The sequence below is a fragment of the Mus caroli genome, unplaced genomic scaffold (assembly GCF_978045245.1).
Source record: "Mus caroli unplaced genomic scaffold, Mus_caroli_1 scaffold_2, whole genome shotgun sequence".
NCBI classification, from domain to species: Eukaryota; Metazoa; Chordata; class Mammalia; order Rodentia; family Muridae; genus Mus; species Mus caroli.
This window is the reverse complement of record NW_028227257.1, coordinates 17,990,074-18,011,707: the sequence shown is the minus strand read 5'-3', so window position 1 is coordinate 18,011,707 and position 21,634 is coordinate 17,990,074. Positions and strand designations below refer to the sequence as shown.

The window sequence follows — 21,634 nt, the reverse complement described above, 5'->3', positions numbered from 1 at the left end:
GGGCATATGGCAGGGAATGGGTTGGAGAATCCCTAATGAATGTTAAACACCACTTGAAGTACCCTGGAAGGAAGAAAGTAATCTACCAGGATTCTTCTCAGTGTTAACATGGAAGGACGATGGATGGATGCTAGGACGTGCTGCTCAAGGTGGATAAGGGACATTGTGGGGAAAATGAGTAGGTCTACAAAATTGCAAGGCTTGTGCTCTGTAGAGTAAGTCTCATAGTTAGGGACCAGATCTGTATCAGCCAATAGACTAGATCTTATGTGTAATGTCCAGGGTTGTGTGCCTTCCATTGCTCTGACACTTGACATGTCCCTGCTCTGAGACAATAAAGATTATTTGGTTAAAGGATCCCTAAAATATCAGCCTGACCGAAATAGTATGAGCCAGGTTTTATTTGTTTACCTACTGCCCAGTTCAAACAGTACCATTGCCCAGACATGTCATGGTCTTGGCCATGGGATGAAGGGCTAAACTCTAGCTTTTTACTCAGTGCTATGTCCAGGACTTTAGTGTCTTCTACTCAGTCATTCATATTCAGGCCTCTCAGACCAAAGCTGCAGTTTTGAACATCCTGGTTTCAAAGGTGTGGAACTGCAGTGCCTGAGCCATGCTCTAAGAGATGGTTTAAGGTTTAAGCACACAGAGATCCTGTTAGATTGTAGGTTGTAATTCAGTAGGTTTGGGTGGGGCACAAGAGTCTTCATTTCCAACAAGTTCTCCAGTCCATGCAATGGAATTTGTGGAGAAAACACCGAGGTTACAGTCTCCCCAGAGTCAAGGAAGCATGAAATTCACACCAGCTTATAAACTTCTGTCCATTCCACAACATCAACAAGAATTAACTAAGACCTCAGTTCAATAGCATAATCACAGCAGAAAAACCAATGTCAGCCATCATTGAGTGATTGGTTAATAGTTGCTAATGACTGTGCAATCTGAATGGTGTGAAAAGCTTTCCACAGCTGCTGGGCACTGCAGACACACACACACACCAATCTCATGAAGAAAGGCTCACAATATGCATTTGAAGTTTCCTAGGTCATTGCTATAGATTGAAAACACACACACACACACACACACACACACACACACACACACACACACACACTTCCTCCCGCACCCCTGCCTGATATGCTGCTATCCTGGCTCCCAGCAGGGCATACGAGGATGTAGCTTCTTTGGGAAATAATTGGGGATCAGTGTCCCTAATGAAAAAAAAAACACACACACGCCATGTGAAACTGTAAGGAAACAGCCACTCACAAACCACAGACGTGTCTGAGCTCTCCCCTGATACTACATTTGCTGGTAGCTTGCTTTTGGGCTTCAGTGCTTTCAGAGATGTGAAAAGCAAATGCCTGCCATGTAAGTCACCCAGGCTGTGGGAATTTGTTAGGACAACTCAGAGCAACCAAGTCCCTGCACATCGCCTTTGTCCATACCTGAAACTCATCTTTGATCTGGCTGGAGTTGGTCTGCGGGTCCAGCCTGCTGATGTTGTAGTAGAGAGAGCGGAACTCACACACTGGGATGGCAGTATTGCCGCAGAGGCATGCTTCCAGGATGGCATCGTGCACAAACACATACTGCTCCTGCAAAGTCAAGGGGAGGGGAAGAGGGCTCTGGTCAGAACAAATGCCTGCGAGCATTTGTCCACAAGGAACGAATCTTGCAGCAACAAAGGAAGACATGATTTATACTGCAGAATCCGTAGTTTTTATCCTGTAACCCAAAGGTGTAAGTCACCAGTGTTCTACAGTGATTGAGCTATACAGCGCATTTTTCTCTCATATAGGATGGGACAGCAGAGTCACTGATAAGGGTGAGAAATGTGAGCACATGCCATCACAGGTGCTCCAGGGGTTCCACTCATATCATCTGCTCTCACAGAGAAGCTGCTAGCTGCAAACCCCTGCTCTTCTCTCGGGGGGTTTTCTTCCTACTTCCTAGAGTGTACTTAGTCTTATGCTTAGGACAAACAACAACAACAACAACAACAACAACAACAACAACACGACAGGTGGAGGGTTGCGGATAAAACCCCAAGGCTCCTCTCTTCTTCTATGGGACAGTTTAGAGAAATGTGGTTTACATTGTCTCTCAGGGGTTGCCAGCAGGATTGGGTTCCAGATGTTACAGCACAATAAATTACACTTAGTTTATTTCTGTCCTATCCCACTTTACACTCAACAACCAGAGTGTCTTGGGTTTGCCTCCAAAGAGACAGCTTGTGCTGAAAGCTGCATCTCGGGGTCTGATCCTAAAATTTGTGCTCCATCCTCTCCATCCTGCTTCTTGGGACCCACTTTTCTGATGAAATTCCTCTCCTTTTCTATATCTTCATGTTTTCTTCTTTCCAGAAAGTATTTTTTAACTCTATCAATTCAGATAATCTTAGTTGTATCATCCTCAGGCATTGGGCTCTCCATCTAGACAGAATTCTTCCTTGAAGGCAAGGATTATGTATGTCTCTCTAGGATGCCTCAGCCTTTAGTTCAAGGCAATGATATCAAGAACTTTGGGCTAAAGAGATTTCTCAGTAGTTAAAAGAACTTGCTACGCTTGCTGAAGACCAGGGTTTGGGTCCCAACACCCACATGGTGGTTCATAACTGTGGTAACTGCAGCTTTAGGAGACCTAGCAGGACCTTCTGACTTCTGTGAGCACCAGGCACACATATGGTGCACTTACACACATGCAGACAAAACACTTAGTCACATAAAATGAAATAAATAAATGTTAAAAAAAATCACTATGTTGGTTAAGCCATTTGTATTAAGGTCTGTCTGAGTGTTTGGCACAAAGAAGGCATTCCATAAATATCAATACTTCCTCTCCCTCTCCATTCCTTCATCCAAGGCTCAAACATCATCTCTAACAATGTTATTCAATCTTACTTGGATGACTGTAGAGATAGAGAACTCACCAGTTAATGCTTCCAGAAGTTCCTGTACCAGAGAGTCCCAGCATTGGTCTGGACATCTCCCCATAGCAAGTTATATAGGTACCCTGTACCAGTAGTTATACAGGAACATCTCTTTCTGCAGGACTTCTCCATAATGAGCCTCTGTCCCACTATGCTTCTCTTTGGTCAAGGTTTTCGGTAACTAGCTTGCTCACTGCCCCAGGACTAACCTCTGTCTGCACCAGGTTGACCCTCTGTGCCCGGAGCTCACGCACACAGTTGAAGATGTCCACAACCCCTTCATTCTCAGCCATGTCGAGCATGGTGTCAATCGCAATGAAGCAGCCAGTCCTCCCCGCTCCAGCACTGGAAGAGAAGTTAGGTGTGTGTTAGGGATCTTGGGATGAGATGGATTATGGTGATAAGGCCCCTACCATTTGACCTTATCTCAAAAGCCTTGCTGAAAGACAGGGTGTTACAGAAGTCAGATGGAATGGTTGGGACCCTAACATTCCTGAGCTATGCTGAACAAGTGACTAAATTTTCTTATATTAGATTGGAAAGCAATGCTTACCATTGGAGGTGGTTTCCAGGATTTATTTTGCTGTATATGTAGAGCAAATGCTTATGGAGTACTTTTTGTGCAATACATTGCTATACAAATGCTTTACAAATTTGATAGGAGGTGATAGTCAAGTTTCTTATCCCATTTCATTGTCAAGACACTGAGGCATAGAGAACTTGTAGCCTGAAGTCATGGAGCTGGCAAATGGGAGAGCTGAGAGTTCTCTGAGACCATGTAGAACTTCTACTACCTTTCTTAATAAGATGTGTAGTGTGCCTGGCATACTGGAGCCTTCCTAGTAAACATGTCTTTCTCCTTCTCCCTTTCTTTTTTTATTGTGTTCCAGAGAGTGGGATAGACAGAGACCAGAAAGCTCTGAGCTGTGTCTAAAGGCAGAGAGTGGATCTGGAGTCTCCTATTCAAGGCCCTGCAGTTGACCCATTTATGATGGCTTCCTTGGGGTCATGAGTCAAGCATACCATCAAACTGGAGCAGGTGACAGCCTTGAGACCCTCATCAAGCACCAGGTTCCTGGACAGAGAATCAGTTTGTCATTACTGACAAGCTTTCACAGGGGAATCTCAGACAAGACACAAAATAGCAAGAGGATTTCACAAAACTCCCTGGAACACAACAGATCTTCCCAGATTATCTCTGGGCTATAAAACAATAGGGCAGAATTACAGAACGCTGGCCTGTACTGTGCACAGTTTTAGAAGGGAACGCAGGAGAGACTGTGAAGTAAGCCCACATTGCTGGTGCTTTCATACTTTACTTACCCCGTGGAAACAAATCAATGACATACTAAAGCAACACTGGCCATGAAGCAATGGCCAACGGGGGCCCACATCAATGGTGGTCTGGAAACCAAACCCCTTGGAAGCAGTCCTCATCTGTGACAAGCTGCCATCATTCAAACTGAGTATAGTCTGACTTAATCTTGCCTCAAAATACCTGTCCCCATGCAACTCAAGACCCCTTCCAAAAGAATTGAACAGAACTGGCTCTGGAGCTTGGGAAGGGAGATCTCTCTCTCTCTCTCTCTCTCTCTCTCTCTCTCTCTCTCTCTCTCTTCCTCTCCTCCTCCCCCCTTCTCTCTCTATATCCAATCTAATCTATCTAGATAAACAAACAGATAGATAGATGTAGATGTGAAGTAGATGTACATGTAGATATAGATATAGATGATAGATAGATAGATAGATAGATAGATAGATAGATAGATAGATAGGTAGATAGATAGATAGTCAGTCAGTCATTCATGTTTCCCAAAGCCTCACCCCTCACTTATCTCATGGGAATGAACTTGTATCACTGGATTTGAATCTTGCCTCCAACATCTTTGAATAAGGTGCCTGGTGTCAGTGAGCTTCAGATCCTGCCCTCTGAGAGAGGTTTTGAAAAGTCTGAGCTTTGTGTGTGTGTGTGTGTGTGTGTGTGTGTGCATGCATCTTGTTTTGTTTGTTTTTCTAGAATAAACTAGTAGTTAACCACATGGTATTTGAGATCCTGAGATTAAATCTTGGCTATGTTACTTACTAGCTGTGTGACCTTGGGCAAATGACTTCATCTCTTTGGGTTTCAGCATTCTCATTCATAAAATGAAACAGGCCATAGACCTCTTAGTATTAATGGTACAACATATGTAAATTGCATTAGATTACATTTTAGAAGCATAATGCATGTAAATTGCTTAGTTTTGTGCCTGGCTACTTATACTCCACGGGTATTTATCAAGCATTCTTGACGTCCTGGATACCACAGTTAAGAATAGGGATAGGAAGATTAGTAAAAGACACTTACTGTCCTAAAGTATTTGTTAAGCATTGTCTGGGGTGTTGGATAATGGTAAGAGTCTGGGAGAGTGGTTTGGAATCCTTTCAGGCACTTAGTGTGCATCAGCCAAACCATAGCATCCCCAGGAGAAGGCACCACTCTGCTTTGACACTTTACAGTGAATTGCTAGGGAGATGCAATCGCAGACTACCACACCCAGGACCACAAGTGGCAGAGGGTCTCCTTGTTTAACTTCCTTTCTACCTCCTGATCTCTGGCTGTCTTTAGGAGATAGATAGCAAGCTTAGATGCTAATGGACCTTTTGCTCTTTGCAATGATAGAAAGACAAAGCAGAGAATCCATGCTAGATGCTCACAGTGCAGAGGCTTTGGCGAAACCCTCAGTTTTTACCTGTTAAGTGTGGTTGGTTCTGTATCTACTGCCGTGGAGAACACAAAGGGATGCCATGTGTGGGAGGAGCTGGCTCTGAGACATTCGCAGAGTCTCCCCTGGCCTCTGGACTGACACAGGCATTGCCAGGAAGTATGAAATGGCCGAATCATACAAGGTGTAAGGAGACATGCTGAGCCCAAGGTCATACTGAAACTGAGCGGCATTGGGAAGGAGGGGGATACAGACTCTGTGGCCTTCAGCTCTGGGCATCTACCTTCTTCCAATTCCAAATGCCCTTGACACAATACTTCATCTCCATTTAGAAGAATCCAATGCCACTTATGTTCAAAGTGACTTTCTAGGTCAAAGCTAAAAGTTCCCCATCTCAGTAATAAGGGGAACCTGATGCTGGCTACTTGCTCTCTATTAAAGACCCTGCAGGCCTGCAACTGATATTAAAAAATAATAGGAGTAAAGAGACATACTCTTATACCAAGGTGTCCCATGTCAAGTTGCTGCCAGGAAGCTCCAGAGAACATGTTAACAATACCGGCTTTGACATTTCCCAGCTCTCTCTACTAAGTTCTGTGCCTCAGTTTCCCTATCTGTAAAGTGGGAGTGATAAGAATATTGCTCATCTATCGAACTTGGATGCGAAGTGAAATAATATGGGCAGATATATGTGGCAGGCATAGCAGGTGCTGCTAAGCCCCATTGTGTCCCTTGGAGTAACAACTGTAACAGTAACTTAACCATTACTGCCATTGTTGCTGGACAGGTCTTTTCAGAAGGCAGCAAGGCTCTGGGCCATAGGAGGAGGAGTCTTAAAGCCATAAAACCAAGGCCCTGGGACAGGATAGTATCACCCTCACCCAGAGAGCAAATCCATAGAGGTCCCGTTGATTGAAGAATGGGAATGGAGGTTTGACTCACCTGCAATGGACCACTATGGGCCCGGCTTCTGGGGGATTGAGGAACTTGACCTGGCGGACAAAGCCCAGAAGGCCAGTGGCATAGCAGGGAACACCATGGTCAGGCCAGCTGGTGAAGTGGAAGAGGCGGAGCTCCCGGATCTCATGGTAGCCTTTCTGAGGAGAGAATGGGTCTTTGTTCCTCCACCTGCTTCCTTCATTACTCTCCCAGTGTGATGTGGGGTGGTGGGGAAGGGTGAGGCCCTTGTGGTGTGAATGGGTGTTAACTCACAGAAACTCTGCCCAGTTGCTTTTGGAAAATGTGAAAACAGTAGTTTCTTGAAAAACATCTTAAAAATGAATGAATGTATTTATTTATTTTTACGTGTATGAGTATTTTGCTTGCATGTCTTCAGCAGACATTCATAGCATTTCCTAGCTGGAGCTAGGAAACATCTATTTTATTTTTTATCTCAAGTTAGGTAATGCTTACCAAGGGTCATCTTTTCCTGGACGTGTGCTAGGCCCTTTGAAGAGGCGATTTAAGCCATAGTTCCTGCTCCTGGAATAGCTCATGACTTCACTGAGTAAGGAAGACTTCTATACGGATAATTCTACTAGGGCAGTGGCTCTCAAGATTCCTCATGCTGCAACTCTTTAAAATAGTTCCTCATGTTGGGGTGACCCTCAACCATAAGGTTATGTCTTTTTTTTTTTTTTTTTTTTTTTTTTTTTTTTTTTTTTTTAGTTTTTTGAGACAGGGTTTCTCTGTATAGCCCTGGCTGTCCTGGAACTCACTCTGTAGACCAGGCTGGCCTCGAACTCAGAAATCCACCTGCCTCTGCCTCCCAAGTGCTGGGATTACACGCATGCGCCACCACTGCCTGGTTATAAGTCTTAATGTAACTATCTGATATTTCTGGTGGCATTACACAGGTTGAAAACCACTATATTAAAGTATAGAAAGGAATTATCTAATGTAATTGCAGAGGAGGAGAAATCAGACAAACACCAACCAGAGGACCAAATCACCCCTGGTTGAGATCAGTCCTTGATCAGACTCCCAGCCTGGGAAATGCTGGCATCTTTTTGCCCTCCACACTACATGTTTTTGACCCTGGGCCAAGGATACTATTCCTCTCATCCCTTCCTCTACCGGAGCCTTCTCAGTCCCAATTTTCTCTACAAATTACTTTGGATCTGGGGGTCTGCAATTGGGTACATTTAAATCTCTCGTGCCCCTGTTCATTTTGGCCTCTATCCTTTGGTACCATATAGCTTTCATCAGAATGTATCACACCTTTAGTCTATTACATTGTCTGTTGAAGTCTGTTCGTCTCTCTAGTTGAGGAATGATTGCAAAGTCTTTTCTGACTGTTGTATCGTGCCAGCTGGGCACAAATCAGACGTTTGCTCTACACTCTGAATGAATAGACCAACCAATTGGCTTCAAAGAGGGACTTCCCGTGGAAAGGGGAACTTACCTTCTGGACTGTGAAGGTGCGGATGACATATTCTGCCAGGGGCTCTGTTTCTATTAGGGTGACTTTAATGTCTCCATAGACCTCTGTGTCATCTGGCCAGTATCGGACACACTTCACCTGTGGCCGAGTGATAGACAGGGAGAGGATAGGGAGGAGGGTGAGAAGCCAGCTACTTTGGCTTTCCCATCCAAATAAACCCAAGGGTGACTTTGGAGGCCCATTTCAGCCCATGGGGCACTCAGTGGTCAGGGATCAGCAAATTGTGCAGGGCCTAACTCACTGCCAGAGTCATTGGGGCCATTATAATAACAGCACTATCTTCTCTTACAGCTCCTTGTGGTTTCCTGGTGCCTTGCTACACTAAGCCATCAGAAAGAACTAGGTAGGATGGGAGGTTCATCATCTCTACTTAGCAGATGAATAATAATACTGGAGACTGGTGACTTGTTCATTTCCTGCTGTGTCAGCGTGGAGCCGCTAAGCATTATCATCTGAGCGAGGTTGAGAAGTCAGGTGGGGAACAGCAAGGAGGGAGAAGCAGAAGCGATTAGGAGAGGGTCCCTGGGGGCTGGAAGGAGAAAGGCTCTTAGTTGGGGAAGACACAGACAATCCTGAGCTCAAAGGGAAGATGCACCACTACTCTCTGCCCCAGCGGTAGGTGTCTATGCTAACAGCAAGCCATTCCCATGTTTGGCTCTAAGTTCCACAGAGAGAAAAAGAAATCATAGTTTCCCCCTTAAAATAACAAAAGTGTTATTACCATTCCGGGGGATGCAGCACGGCCTAGCGTGGCAGTTCCCACAGTGTGTTCCGCTGGGTGCTAATAGGTGTTAGGTAAACAAAAATGAAAATAAAACAAAACAAAACAAAACAAGGAACAAAACAAAACAAAAAGAGGTTTTTTTGTGGTCAAATGAGTTTGGGAAATGCTGTTTCAACAAAGATAAACAAGCTGCTTTGGTAAAAGATGACTTAGTTCCTCAAAAGCACTAATATTGTTAATAAGTATCTTAGGACTCTCCAACGGGGCAGAGGACACAGCATTTCCCAAGCGTATTTAACCATGGAACCCTCTGCTCACTCGTCATCCTGTAGGCTAGCATCCCTGGGAACCCACTTAGGGGAACACTCAGTACACAACAGGGTTTGAAGGCAAATGGACATTGCTGGAATCTGAGACCTTGGAGCTAAGTACCTTCTAGAAAGAGTCTCAGACTCCTACAGCTAATGAGAGCTCATACTTACCTTGTCTAGCATTGCCTATTAAATGTTCCATGGCTTATTTTCATATATGGTGTTAATTATATGTCACCACAACCTTAGAAAATATGTTGCCCCACATTCTACAGGTGAGGATTTAAACATGGGGAAGCCGAGAAAATTGTTCACAGTCAACAGCTGGCGAGGAATGGAGCGAGGAGCACACACAGACTCTCTGACTCATAACCAGGAACACTGCCTTGTGTGATTACTGTGCCATAAATATAATGCAGTGTGTGTGTGTGTGTGTGTGTGTGTTGGCCACTAGAAGGAGTTCCATTATGAAACTGCTCTTTCTCCCAAGTTGCCTGGTTTCCATTCACAGTCCAGCATCAGGAGAATTCATTTTAGAATGTGGAATGTGCTGTGAGCCAGACTGGAATGCTCAAATTCTGGGCAGCTTCTGTTGTTCACTAGAGTTGCAGCCTGAGGCTTATTCCTTGGGGAAGCAGCTGAACAGTTGGAGCAGCTGGAAGTGGGGGACAGTCTGAATGGTAGGGGACAGTCTGAACAGTGGGGGACAATCTGAATAGTGGTAGACAGTCTGAACAGTGGAGGACAGTCTGAATAGTGGAGGACAGTCTGAACAGTGGGGGACAGTCTGAACAGTGGTAGACAGTCTGAACAGTGGGGGACAGTCTGAACAGTGGGGGACAGTCTGAACAGTGGGGGCATTCTGAACAGTGGGGGACAGTCTGAACAGTGGGGGCATTCTGAATAGTGGGGGACAGTCTGAACAGTGGGGGCATTCTGAATAGTGGTAGACAGTCTGAACAGTGGGGGACAGTCTGAACAGTGGGGGACAGTCTGAACAGTGGGGGACAGTCTGAACAGTGGGGGACAGTCTGAACAGTGGGGGCATTCTGAATAGTGGGGGACAGTCTGAACAGTGGGGGCATTCTGAATAGTGGGGGACAGTCTGAACAGTGGGGGCATTCTGAATAGTGGGGGACACTCTGAACAGTGGGGGCATTCTGAATAGTGGTAGACAGTCTGAACAGTGGGGGACAGTCTGAATAGTGGGGGACATTCTGGACAGTGGGGGACATTCTGAACAGTGGGAGACAGTCTGAATAGTGGGGGACAGTCTGAAAAGTGGTGGACAGTCTGAATAGTGGGGGACAGTCTGATCATCAGGGTTTCAAGTATTAAAATAAGAGTCAAGAGTAGGACTATAATGATTGGTTCAAGTATCCACCCTTTTCCATCTGTGCTTATCTGTAAAACTGGGCAATGGGTCAGATGGTGAATGTTCAAGTATACTGACTCATTTAGCCCTGACCCATGAGATATCTACACTCTTTCAATACAGTATTACAGAATGGAGAGCTTCTTCTGCCCCACCACTGCGACCAGCACACTTTATCCTAATAGACTACCATAACTTACCTGTCCACTAGTGATATAGTTTGTATACACTATGGAAGCCCTTTGAGTCTAGATATTTGTACATCAACCTTTCAACTGTGCAGCCTGCCCACTGACCCACAGGCCACAGTTAATCAAAGGAACAAAAGCAAAACTGGAAATAGTAGCCTCTTTCCCAGGCTCTTGCTAAGGACAACTTAGGACTGAATCTAGATAGAACAGAAGGAGACAGAGGCCTGAGCCCTCAAGAACAGTGAAGGTTCATAGGCAGGGGAGGAAGAACAGGCTGTTGAGAGGAGAAGACAGATGGAGAGAGAGATGTGGAGGCCAGGTTTGTCAATAGGGAGGGAGCCATGTTGACAACATCATGGCTGGGGGAAGAGAGAGACCTACTATGTTGAGGTGGGTGGAGGAGAAGCCAGTGGAGACACAGAGCATCATGTAAGTCCTTGAGTTTCAGCAGAAAAGTAGGAACAGGGCAGGCACCTTTGTTTGGCTTTCAAAAGGTTTTAACTTATTTTGTAGTCTTATCATTTTTGTGGTTTTTTTCTGACAATTTCATAATAAATATAATTTATTCAGATTACTCTCTTCCTCTCCCTTCTTTCCCTCATCTCCATCAATCTGCCCTCCCAACCTCTGGCATCCTGTTGTCAGTTTGATGATTTTTGTTTCTGTTTTGTGACTCATGTGCTGTGGTTTTTGCCCTTTTGAGCATATTCATACACTGAAGGGAATAATTCAGCAGTGAGGAACAGTCGTATTTTTCAAATGAAAAGGGAATATGTGAAAATCTCTGAGCCTTGGTGGGTTGCACATGATGATATTAATACGTTTGATCTGCCCTTCCTGGCCCCTTCCCTTCAATGACACATCTTAGTTACAGGTCCCTCCCACCTCCCTTAAGAGCTGAACATGTCACTTGCTTCTCAGGAACTTCTGGTTGCTTTCCTGCCCCGTCCATCTGGTGTCTTTGTTAGTGCAAGCCCATTCTCTTCTTTTAGGCAAGACTAGGTTCTTTAATGGGTAAAGAATGTTGGGCTAACAGATGAGGAGGGTAGGCAAACAAAGGCTTGCAGTGACTTCTCAGAAAGCATTTTCCCAGGGGTGGCCTATCAAAGGCAGGTACTTAGTGTTTGTCATATTGTCAAACTGACAACAGGATGCCAGGGGTTGGGAGGGCAGATTGATGGAGATGAGGGAAAGAAGGGAGAGGAAGAGAGTAATCTGAATAAATTATATAAGAAATGGCCAGTATTCAGCCTTTTGGGGGTCAACCAAAACAGCCCTTTCTCTTGGCTAGACCTGATAACAGAAAGGAAGGATATGAAGATGGATGATGATACAAATAAGATTGTAGGTCTGTAACGTGTTGGGAAGAGAGTACACATCTGATAGCTTTCATTTCCTCAAAATCTATGAGATGACATTGTCAACGGAGAGAGGATAGAAATGGGATGGGAGAGCTGAAGGAATGGATGCTGCTCAGATGTGAAGTAGGAGGAATGGCATCCCCCATCCCTGTAGGCTGCTGTAAGGGTGTGCTGATGCTTTGGAAGCTGGTGGCACAAGGCAACAGGTGCCCCAGCATTCGTCTCCACCACCCTCTGCCCACATGACTGAAGGGGAGGCTTACCCTGCCCACTTCCACAAGGTTTGTGACCATGACGATGCTGGCAGAGTTTTCCTGCCAGATCATTCTCCAAAAGTCCTTCACCGTCTCTTGCATTGGACCTGGTGACAGAAACGGGGACAGGGTTAGAGACTGCAGATACAAAGCGGCTGCTCAAAGGTTAACTCTCTTGGCTGTTTAATCAAGGTTCTATAGAGGTGGGCAAGAACGAGTGTAGAGGAGCCCTAGTAGAATACCAAGTAGCTGAGACGACAGAGGCTGGAGATGAGTCTTTGGGGGCCGGAACACAGCAGAGATAAGAAAAACCCCATTTTTAGATGCTCGTTGTCTGCAGCATTCTCTCCATCCTCATCCTCACCATCACGTTCAACCTAGCAGTTCCACTTTTTCTTGATTCAGCACTTTATCTGGACTATAGTGTAGATTGTGTTCAAGGGACAGCAAGATCTCAAAGGAGAGCTAGCAAGGGAGTTAGGGTAGGGAGGGTGGAGCTGCCAAAAGCAAGAGGGTGCAGCGTTTTGAGTTTGACAAATGCTAGAGACATTCATCTGAAGCTTGACCAGGAAAGGAAGGATTAAAACATAGAAAACAAAAGAGAAAGAAAAAAGGGAAAGGACAGAAAAGCAAAGAGTGGAAGATAGGATCTGACAGTCTAAAGCAATTTCCTAGAAAATGACTCTTAAGATTCTGGGTCTTCATCATTTTTAAAATTACAAAAGCAATTTATGCATTTGAAAGAAAATTTGAATAGTATTTTTTTCTGTGTTTTGTGTGTACAAATGTATTTGCTGCAATAAGTACCAGGTCTATCATAAGTATTTTTTCATGTCCTCAAAAATGGTATTTTTCATAGTTACAGAGTTTTCTACAACATAGAGACACGGTATGTTATTTAACCAACCTATTTATTATTGGGCATTTAAGATTTTCCCACTTTTTCCTGTTACAGATGACACGATAACATTGTGGAGAATGCTTTTTATATATGTCAAGGTCCACACGTGTAATTATCTGCAGAGCTTCTCCCATGGAGGCTTTAAAAGGCATCATCAATTTTAAGCCTTCTGATAGCATACTGCCACACTGTGTTCTAGGGCAACTGGCTGCATCTCTTTTGTAGACAAGCATTTGCAAAATGGATGGGGACCTCTCTGGTTGATCCATTGAGGCTTTTATCTTCTGGTCACCCATGCATGGTATCTTGTCTCTTACTAATATAGTGACGGCTCTTTCTGCTGCTATTCTAAGCTGGACTTGTCATGACCTTGCTCCTCAAGAACTTCTGGAGGCCAAGTTGCCCTGTCTCACTGGCTTCTCTATCTGCAAAATCTTACCCGCTTCCTTCAGGGGAAGCCAGGCCACTAGTGTAGAAAGACTTTTGTGAAAACAGAGAGAGAATGAGTGGATAGCAAGGCTTACTTTGATTTTATTTTTAAGTCCCTCTTCCTTGATATTCTTGAGGGTATCAAGAGTGACTCAAGAGTCACTCCAAGACACTTACCTTGGGTTGCAATGTAGTGCCGGGGTCGGTGGTACCCCTGGATAATAGGAAAAAAAAACACAGTGAAGGGTTTCCATTCAAAACAACACAACATTAATACACATTTCTTCCTAGATACCTGGCATTCTCATAGGCAAAATGAAGATAGCATCTTCAGAGGAGTATTAAAGACCTTATAAGACTGTGTGTAGAGCATCAAGACAACATTGACTGTTATTGTGATGACCTATGAGGGGCCCATACAGGTTTGCCATAGGCATTCCTTATGTGTATGCAACCCAAAAATATAGGGGAGAAGGTGTTCCAGGTTTATGGTGCACAGCAACCACCACCAAGTCTTTTCTGAGCCATAATCATATACAGATCCCAATGCTAGGCCTACCAGGGCACCTGGAGTAGGAAACATAAAAGGCCAGTTTTTTCTCCCTCTGATTGTACAGTGTTAACAATCAGAGAAAGGAAATAGGAAGGCTTTCACATTGCTTCTCTCTGGTGATAGAAAAGTTCTGGGTACAGAGAGGACCATGTGAACATGTGAGCTCAGTTAGCCAAGAACTAATCTGAAGACTGGTTTCTGATTTCCCTGGCTATTTCAGAGTGCTCCCCTAAGCCCTACTGTGCTCTGGCATGGAGCTAACTTGCTGGTTAATAACATCCTAATCACGAGAGAAGAGGTTGTAGATGTCACTGTCTTTTCTTTGGGAGTGAAATGGAGGGAAGGGCCTCCTTTGTTAGAGAGGAACAGTGTCTCTAGTGTGTTATATTGAAGAAAAGCTTAAGTTTAGTATCGACCATTAAACATGATTAGCATTTAGTGACTAGATGGATAGGTGGATAGGGACACAGTTAAATTTTATTGCTTGTGTCATGTGTATGTATGTATATGTGTGTACATATTTGAATGAATTGTGAATATATGTGTACATGTGTATTAAGGTAAAAGGAATTGGTGACTTCCTTAATAGCTCTCCAGCCTAATTTTTGGAGACAGAGTCTTTGGACCTGGATTTCAGGATTCAGTTCTCTGTCCAGTGAGCTTGAGGCCTCCTCTATCAACTTTCTTCCCCTGCTCCAGTGCTAGGCTTATAGGTGGTCATTAATCGCCCAGGTTTTACATGAATGCTAGGGGTCTGAACTCAACCCCAGTGACCGTATGGCAGGCACTTTATGGGACAGTCTTAGATAGAATGAATTGTTGACAGTCTTGAAACATACTTCACACTTAGAGTTAACTGTCCCTGAACATTGTAAGCCCTAAAGTTTGGTGAATAGCTGCTTCAGTTTAAACATTGTAAAATTTCATTAGAGAAGCTGAGGTATCTTCAGTCTTCCATAAGAAGTAAGCCAGAATTGCCCTAGAGTTTTGGTGGTAGCTCTGAAGCGCTGGATCCAAGTGATGATTCAAAAATTAGTGTATGGGTCCCTTGTACATTTGAAGGTCTTACTATTTCATTCATTTGGTAAATATTTGGAAGGTTTCTCCCAATATCTCTTCATACTTTATCTGGAGTACCTACCACCACTGTCCCAAGACCAACATTATGACCATAAATTCTCTATACAATAGTTAAACTTCATTGTCAACTTGACTGGATTGAGAAATGCTTAGAGGATCAATGAACCCCCTCCCCCAAGTAAGTCTGTCTCAGTAGATCATGAAGGCTCTGGACCAAGGAATGGAGTGACTTCTGATGGATTTATAATGTAATCATGTTATTTGGAGAAAGGGTAAGTAGGAGGCCAAGCCTAGATCTTGGAGACTCCATCTTGTTCTATCCTGTTTTGTTCCTATAACTTACTCTCTCTGCTTCCTGGCTGTGATGTGAACTGTTGTATTCTGCCACACCCTCTTGTTAAGACAAACTGATTGACACCTCTGAAGCTGTAAGCCAAAATAAATACTTCCTCACTTAAATTGCCTTACTCAGATACTTAGTTACAGCAATGAAAAAGCCCAACATAGTAAGATTAACCATGCACCACGATTACAGCAAGTAATCCCATACTTAATGAGGACACTCAGTTGACACACCTGACTTCTATAGAAATAGAAACTATTCTCCAGGAGCCTATACAGGCACAGAGCAAATAGCAAATAAGCAAGCTATGACAAACTAACCAGAAAGACACAGAGTGTGGGTCATATGTACCGTAGAGCAACTCAGTTGCCTAGATTTGAATCTTGGGCTCTGTCCCAAGGCTGGGTCATTTAGGTTAACTTAATTAATTTCTTTGGGTCTCAGATATTGTTATAAAAAGGCTATCAGACAATTTAAAGTATATTAAAAATATTTAAAAAGTTAATATGCAACAGTTCCTATAAAATGTATTGGATACAATTCTAAGATTTCACATTGTGTTTTTGATTTTATAATTATAATTCTCATTTGGCAAACATTTATTGAGACCTCTTTGATGATTAACAATGCATATTGAATGTTTAGGATCTCTGGGCAGATGAGTCCTACCTTGTTAGGAGTAACTGAATTCTCTCCCAAGAACAAAGCAATGGGAAGGTATATCTGTCACTCCAAGTCAAGATGGACAGGGCTATGATGGCTGGATAGAAGAATTAGATTCTCAACACTTTGAGTAGGTTTGGAAACAGAAAATGGCTCCCTAGAGCCTAGAATGATGAGGTTTCTTATGTCTACACTCTTCTGTAAGCTATGTTATCAGCTGTTCTCCCAGTCCTTCAGTCCCCCTATCTCCCTGGCCTGGGCCATAGCATTAACTTTCCATGTCCTCCAAGAACCCATTTTTTTTTAAATTTCTGAATCTCATCTGCTTTCAGCAATAGTGGACTTCTCAGTATACACCCAAGGGTGTTGGGTCTTTGAGTCTGCACTGACTCTACTCTGCTTGCACAATAATTTTTTAGTGCTCCACATTACACCAACCACACATCTCATCCTCATCTTGAATTTTATTTCTGTCTCTCTGTATTTATTCCCTCAATGCACACATCCTGTGTTCTAGCCTCCCTACCCAGGACTTCAGACATGACCTCTTCTGTGATACAGAGGGAACTCCTTTACCATGATGCTCCTTTCTCATGAGAGATTCCACAGGACTTCATATATGACCAGCAAATACAGGGATATGAGCAGAACTAAGAGTTTTTGCATTCGTCTTCTCCTCAGTCATGAGACATGCCACTCAGAGCTGGGTGCAGCTTTCTGCAAAGGTTGGTCAGTCGAATGCATGCCTAAGTCTGGTTTTGCATTGGCAAAGGCCTTGGAGGAGACTAACATTTGAAAGATTCAAATATACTTGAAGGTTAATGGTAAAAAACAAAAAAGAATTCTGGGCAAGAAACTCACACATCAGTTGTGAGGTTGAGCTGCTGAGGCTCGCTATTTTTGCTTTTGTTTGTTTGCATACTCATTTCAGATTCAACCAGCAAGCATCACAGGAACATTTGCTACTAGACACAGTGCTGGAAGCGCAAGTGAACCAGACAGACGTGAGCCCTCCTTTGGAGCAGCTCACAGACACCTACAAACTGGGATGTGAACTTCCGAGGGAAGATGTGGGGCTCTGGAGAGTACCCATGGGAACTGACTCAGCCATGAAGTCAGAAAGCTGTTCCCCGAGGTGGTGATGGTTTAGTTAACTTCCAGTTTTGGCCTTTTGGCATGCCTGAATTCCCACTTTGAGCCTTTAGCAGTCTGCCTAACCTGACTCCTCCCCTCTGCAGAAGCAGTAGGGACATTTGTCTAGAAGACTTAGCACCTGGCCACTTTGCCTGTTCCCATGTAATAAAGTGTTTCTCTCTAATTCTTGGGCTTTGGCTTCACTTCCATTCACTGTCTGAGACAGCACTCATCTGATCTCTGCGTCTTTCCCCTACTCCCAGTTTGCTTTTCATGCTTCCTATTTGTGTATGCATGTGTTTGTATGTGTGTACAAGTGTGTGGAGGTGCATGCAGACGTGTGTGAAAATGTGCATAGGCCAGAGATTGATGTCAGAGGTTTTTATCAATCACTCTTCTCAGTGAACCTGGAGATGGCTGACTTGGTTGGCCAGGAATCTCCATGGAAGCGTCCATCTCTATTCCTCTGTCCCCGCCCCCTCCCCCGCCCCTGCCCCTGCCCCTGGTGCTGGGATTATAGCAGTGTTGCCAAGCATGCATGGCCTTTTCTGTGAATGCTGGGGATTAACCTAAGGATCTCATGGCAAGCACTTAACCAGAGGAACCATCTCTCTAGCCTGCTTGGCTTCCTTTTCTTCAAAACATGAATCACCAGATGGCTTATTCATTTACATCCTTGTCTGTCTCCTCCCATCTTATGGTTGTTCAACAGTACAGGGCAGGGCTGAACCTGGCTTGCTCCAGGCTATGCTCTCAAGCACTGAAACGTTTGTCCTGGCTGCCAACCCTGCTAAACTCCACTGAAAGCATGTGTGCCACGTGCCTGTCCTCATGCTGCATCTAAGCAAAATGACTTTCTCTGGACTCCAGAAACCCACAAAGTCCCCAGAGGGGAAAAATTCAAACCATGAGATTCCTCAGCCAAGGAGATAAAAGGAAATGTAGTGCTCAAATGGGTCTCCTCTGGGGATTTGCCAAGAATGAGTGCAGAAAACTTCCTAACCTTAAAAGAACTTTCAGTTCATTTAAGTCCCACCTACACAGCACACAGAGTGCCTGCAAACCAGCACTGGGCCTGTCTCCATCTGTCTGTGAACAATCGGAAGGAGGTTTGCATCCAAAACACATTTATCTCACTCTGCACTCCTCCGGCATCTGTTACTTACTGTGGACCCAGCTATGATATTTATTTCCAGGCTGGTAATTTATAACAGAATCAAGTGGCCAATACATTTTCCGGTATGCAAACAAACAAGCCAGTGGGCTGGTTTTAGACAGCAGCCAGCATAGCACAGCCTCCAGAGGCTTGGTCAGGGTTGGCCTCATCCAGCTCATTATCCAAAAAGAGTCATTTTAATAAATTGTCAAGATTCAATTGTGGAAAAGGGACTCTCGCTCAAACAGCCAGCTCTTGTCTTTGGGCTGGTGTTAAGACCAGGGTAAAGTAACAAAGACTAGATAGTTCATACCCTCCTGCTCCCCACCTCACCTCTGTTGGTTATCAGGCATCCCCAGGAGATCACAGGAATATAATTCTACTGGGATTTCATGTAGGCTCACAGTTAATGAGATTTTCCTTTTCCTGCCCCATATTGGTAACATCATAAGAGGGCACTTGTGTTCTATACCTTTTTGTCCCCACACTTCCCTTGTTCTCCTTTCCATACTCTGCTCTGTGCCACAGGAGGTGACCATGTTGGAGATTGTTTCCAATGCTTTGAATTAATCTGGCCCCAATATCAGGAATCAATGTTTCCAAATGCTGAAGGTCCTTGTCTCCAGTTGGCTTTTGATAAATCAATAAAGAACCAATAGTTAATGGCTGGGCTGATGGACTGAGGTGGGACCTTTTGAGGGCTAGGAACTGGGAGAAAGGAAGGAGAGAATCACCATGACTCAGGGTGAGATTGGAGGGGGAGAAGAATGGGACATAAAATCTGCAGGAGAGAAAGCCAATCAATAATGTAAGAATTCGAGTAAGTGAGCCTGGGGTAGCAGAGGAAGGTTTAAGTGGGCCCAGCCTTTAAGCTAGTCACGACATATCAACAATTAACTGGCGTGTGTGTGTGTGTGTGTGTGTGTGTGTGTGTGTGTGTGTTTCATTTGCAAATCCAGATAGCTGCTGAGCAGGTGTACACATGTAACCTGCTGGGAGCCAAAGCAGTTTAGTCAAATGACCATATTAATTGCAATGTAGGTTCCCATATCTTCTGGGTTCTATGGGGTATTTTCTAACCAGGAGAGTAAGCAAAAGCTTAGAGGCCAGTGGGAGGCTGGGGCATACACCCTTTTGGTTTCTTCTTTGCTGTGTCAGCAAGGGTTGATTTCTCCTTGGCAAGAACAAGACAGCCTGATCCTTACAGTATCCTTACAGATCTATCCCATTTATAGCCACTCTCTTATCTAGCTACAGAACTCCTGAGATCTCTGCCATCTCTAGCCTCAAGATGCCCCACACAGTCCAGTTGGTTAATCTGCTTTCATACTATTCAGGCTCTTATTAAATGTTCCCTGATTGATACATGTGTGCCAGCTTATTTTCTCTTGGAAACCTGGTAAAGTACTTTATAGTAGTTACCACATACTTGCAGGCTGGCATTTTTTTATTGCATCATGCAGCTATCAGAGTGAATAAATACTTTACTCATAGTCAAAAAGCTATCATCAGAAAGGCCTGTATTCAACAGGCCCAACAAGGATGGGATTCATGACTATAGTCTCATTAGTCCTTGATGCTAACCACTGAGACATAGCTCAGGGCCTGACACTGCCTATTAGGACAGCATGTGGTAGAGACATTTGGCCAGTCTGTACAGTCTATTTCTTATAAAGAGAGGGAGGGGGCTGTGCTGTGTTCTTGCTGTGCAGAGAATTAAAGTCTAGCTGTGTGACCTAGGGCAGTGCTCTAAACTTCAATCCCTGGTTTCCTGTCTTTAAAGGCTGAAAAAATACTTCATAATGATATAACAGGACAGAAATTGCAGACCTGATTAGGACTGGTATTGTAGAATTACTTGCATTTAAAGCAATTTCATTTGTTGCCTATATGACATGAAAATGTCTCTGTTCTACATGTGGTCAGGAATTCACTGTACTGTAGATGAGAAAGTATCAAGAAAAAGTAGGTTTATGGAGTTTCCATTTAGACATTAAATGCTAGATAGATATGGCAACTGGGGTACATGAGACATGTGCTATAGCCTTAGAATTGTAATACGATCCGACCACAGTCAAGGTGGGGAAAAAAAGAAAGGAGCCAGTCTAACCTGTATCAACATGTGCTAACTGAGTGTCCACTCAATGCAGGCTTTGGAATGATGTCAGGGGTAGATGTAGAACCAGAAGATTGAGCACTGGGTTGGGACACTCAGCTATGGTTCATACCCAGGTTGTGTCCAGCTATATGACATTGGACAAACTTTTTTTTCAATTTCTTTACGTCTGTTTCCCCATCTGCTAAGTGTGAATGATAAGAACCACTGTGAAGTATTACTAAGAAGTCTTAGTAAGTTGGCTCACTTAAAGCTCATATCACTGGGCCAGGAATTAATAGGCTACCACCATTGTCACTGATATTATTACTAGAAGAAAATCTGGCACTCCTGATTTAAACTGTAGCTTCTCCTTTCTTACCACCATTGGCCATGATTCTGGATATGTTACCCAACCATGAGAGACCCAGCTTCTTCATCTGGCAATAGATACTGACAGTTATCCAGTAGTTGAATTACTACTTAGGGTAACATACTGGTATATGAGAAGCAATCACTAAATCTTGGGTTATTGTAATGCTTTCTTGCAGAGCTGGTTCTCTGTCACTTTCTGAGGCAGGACTGAGAAGTCATCTCCTTCAAGAAACTTTTCATCAGACTCCCTCTTGAGGCTTCAGTCAGACAGGTCTGTTCTGGGAAAGTCTCTTTACTCATCTGACCCCTCTTACAAAACAGAATCCTTATCTGGAATCCTTATCAGTATTTCTAGCACATAGTGAAGGTTCGGCTTGATATTTGTGAAATGATTATTAGAGAAGAAAGCTAATAGCATGGTCAGGAAATGCTTGGAGCAACACATTCTTGCTGGAGACAAGCTGCTCACAACTGAATTCCTCCGTGTAGATTCATCTGAAGGGTGACAGAGACAGAGACTATTCTTTTTATCTCTGCTGAAGCTCTAGCCCAAGATCTTAATCACACAGTAGGTCCTTTGTTAGGCAGGACCCAGTAGGGAAGAGA

At 43.9% G+C, this 21,634-nt stretch overlaps 1 protein-coding gene across 12 annotated transcripts in view; it reads right to left on the bottom strand.

Annotated features, from left to right (window-relative positions):
- The window catches only part of Ptprt (protein tyrosine phosphatase receptor type T), a 1,119,809-nt gene that overhangs the window by 32,132 nt on the left and 1,066,043 nt on the right, over nt 1–21,634 (bottom strand). For 6 of the 12 annotated variants that reach the window (XM_029473981.2, XM_029473982.2, XM_029473983.2 and 3 more), the window contains 7 exons: nt 13,807–13,843; nt 12,309–12,406; nt 8,805–8,864; nt 8,045–8,161; nt 6,583–6,737; nt 3,145–3,280; nt 1,452–1,601 (listed from right to left, as the gene is read on the bottom strand). In XM_029473981.2, coding sequence (XP_029329841.1) covers nt 1,452–1,601; nt 3,145–3,280; nt 6,583–6,737; nt 8,045–8,161; nt 8,805–8,864; nt 12,309–12,406; nt 13,807–13,843 — 753 coding nt within the window. The remainder of the gene's footprint in view (nt 1–1,451; nt 1,602–3,144; nt 3,281–6,582; nt 6,738–8,044; nt 8,162–8,804; nt 8,865–12,308; nt 12,407–13,806; nt 13,844–21,634) is intronic. The other 6 variants (XM_029473985.2, XM_029473986.2, XM_085832577.1 and 3 more) reach the window with 1 other exon arrangement.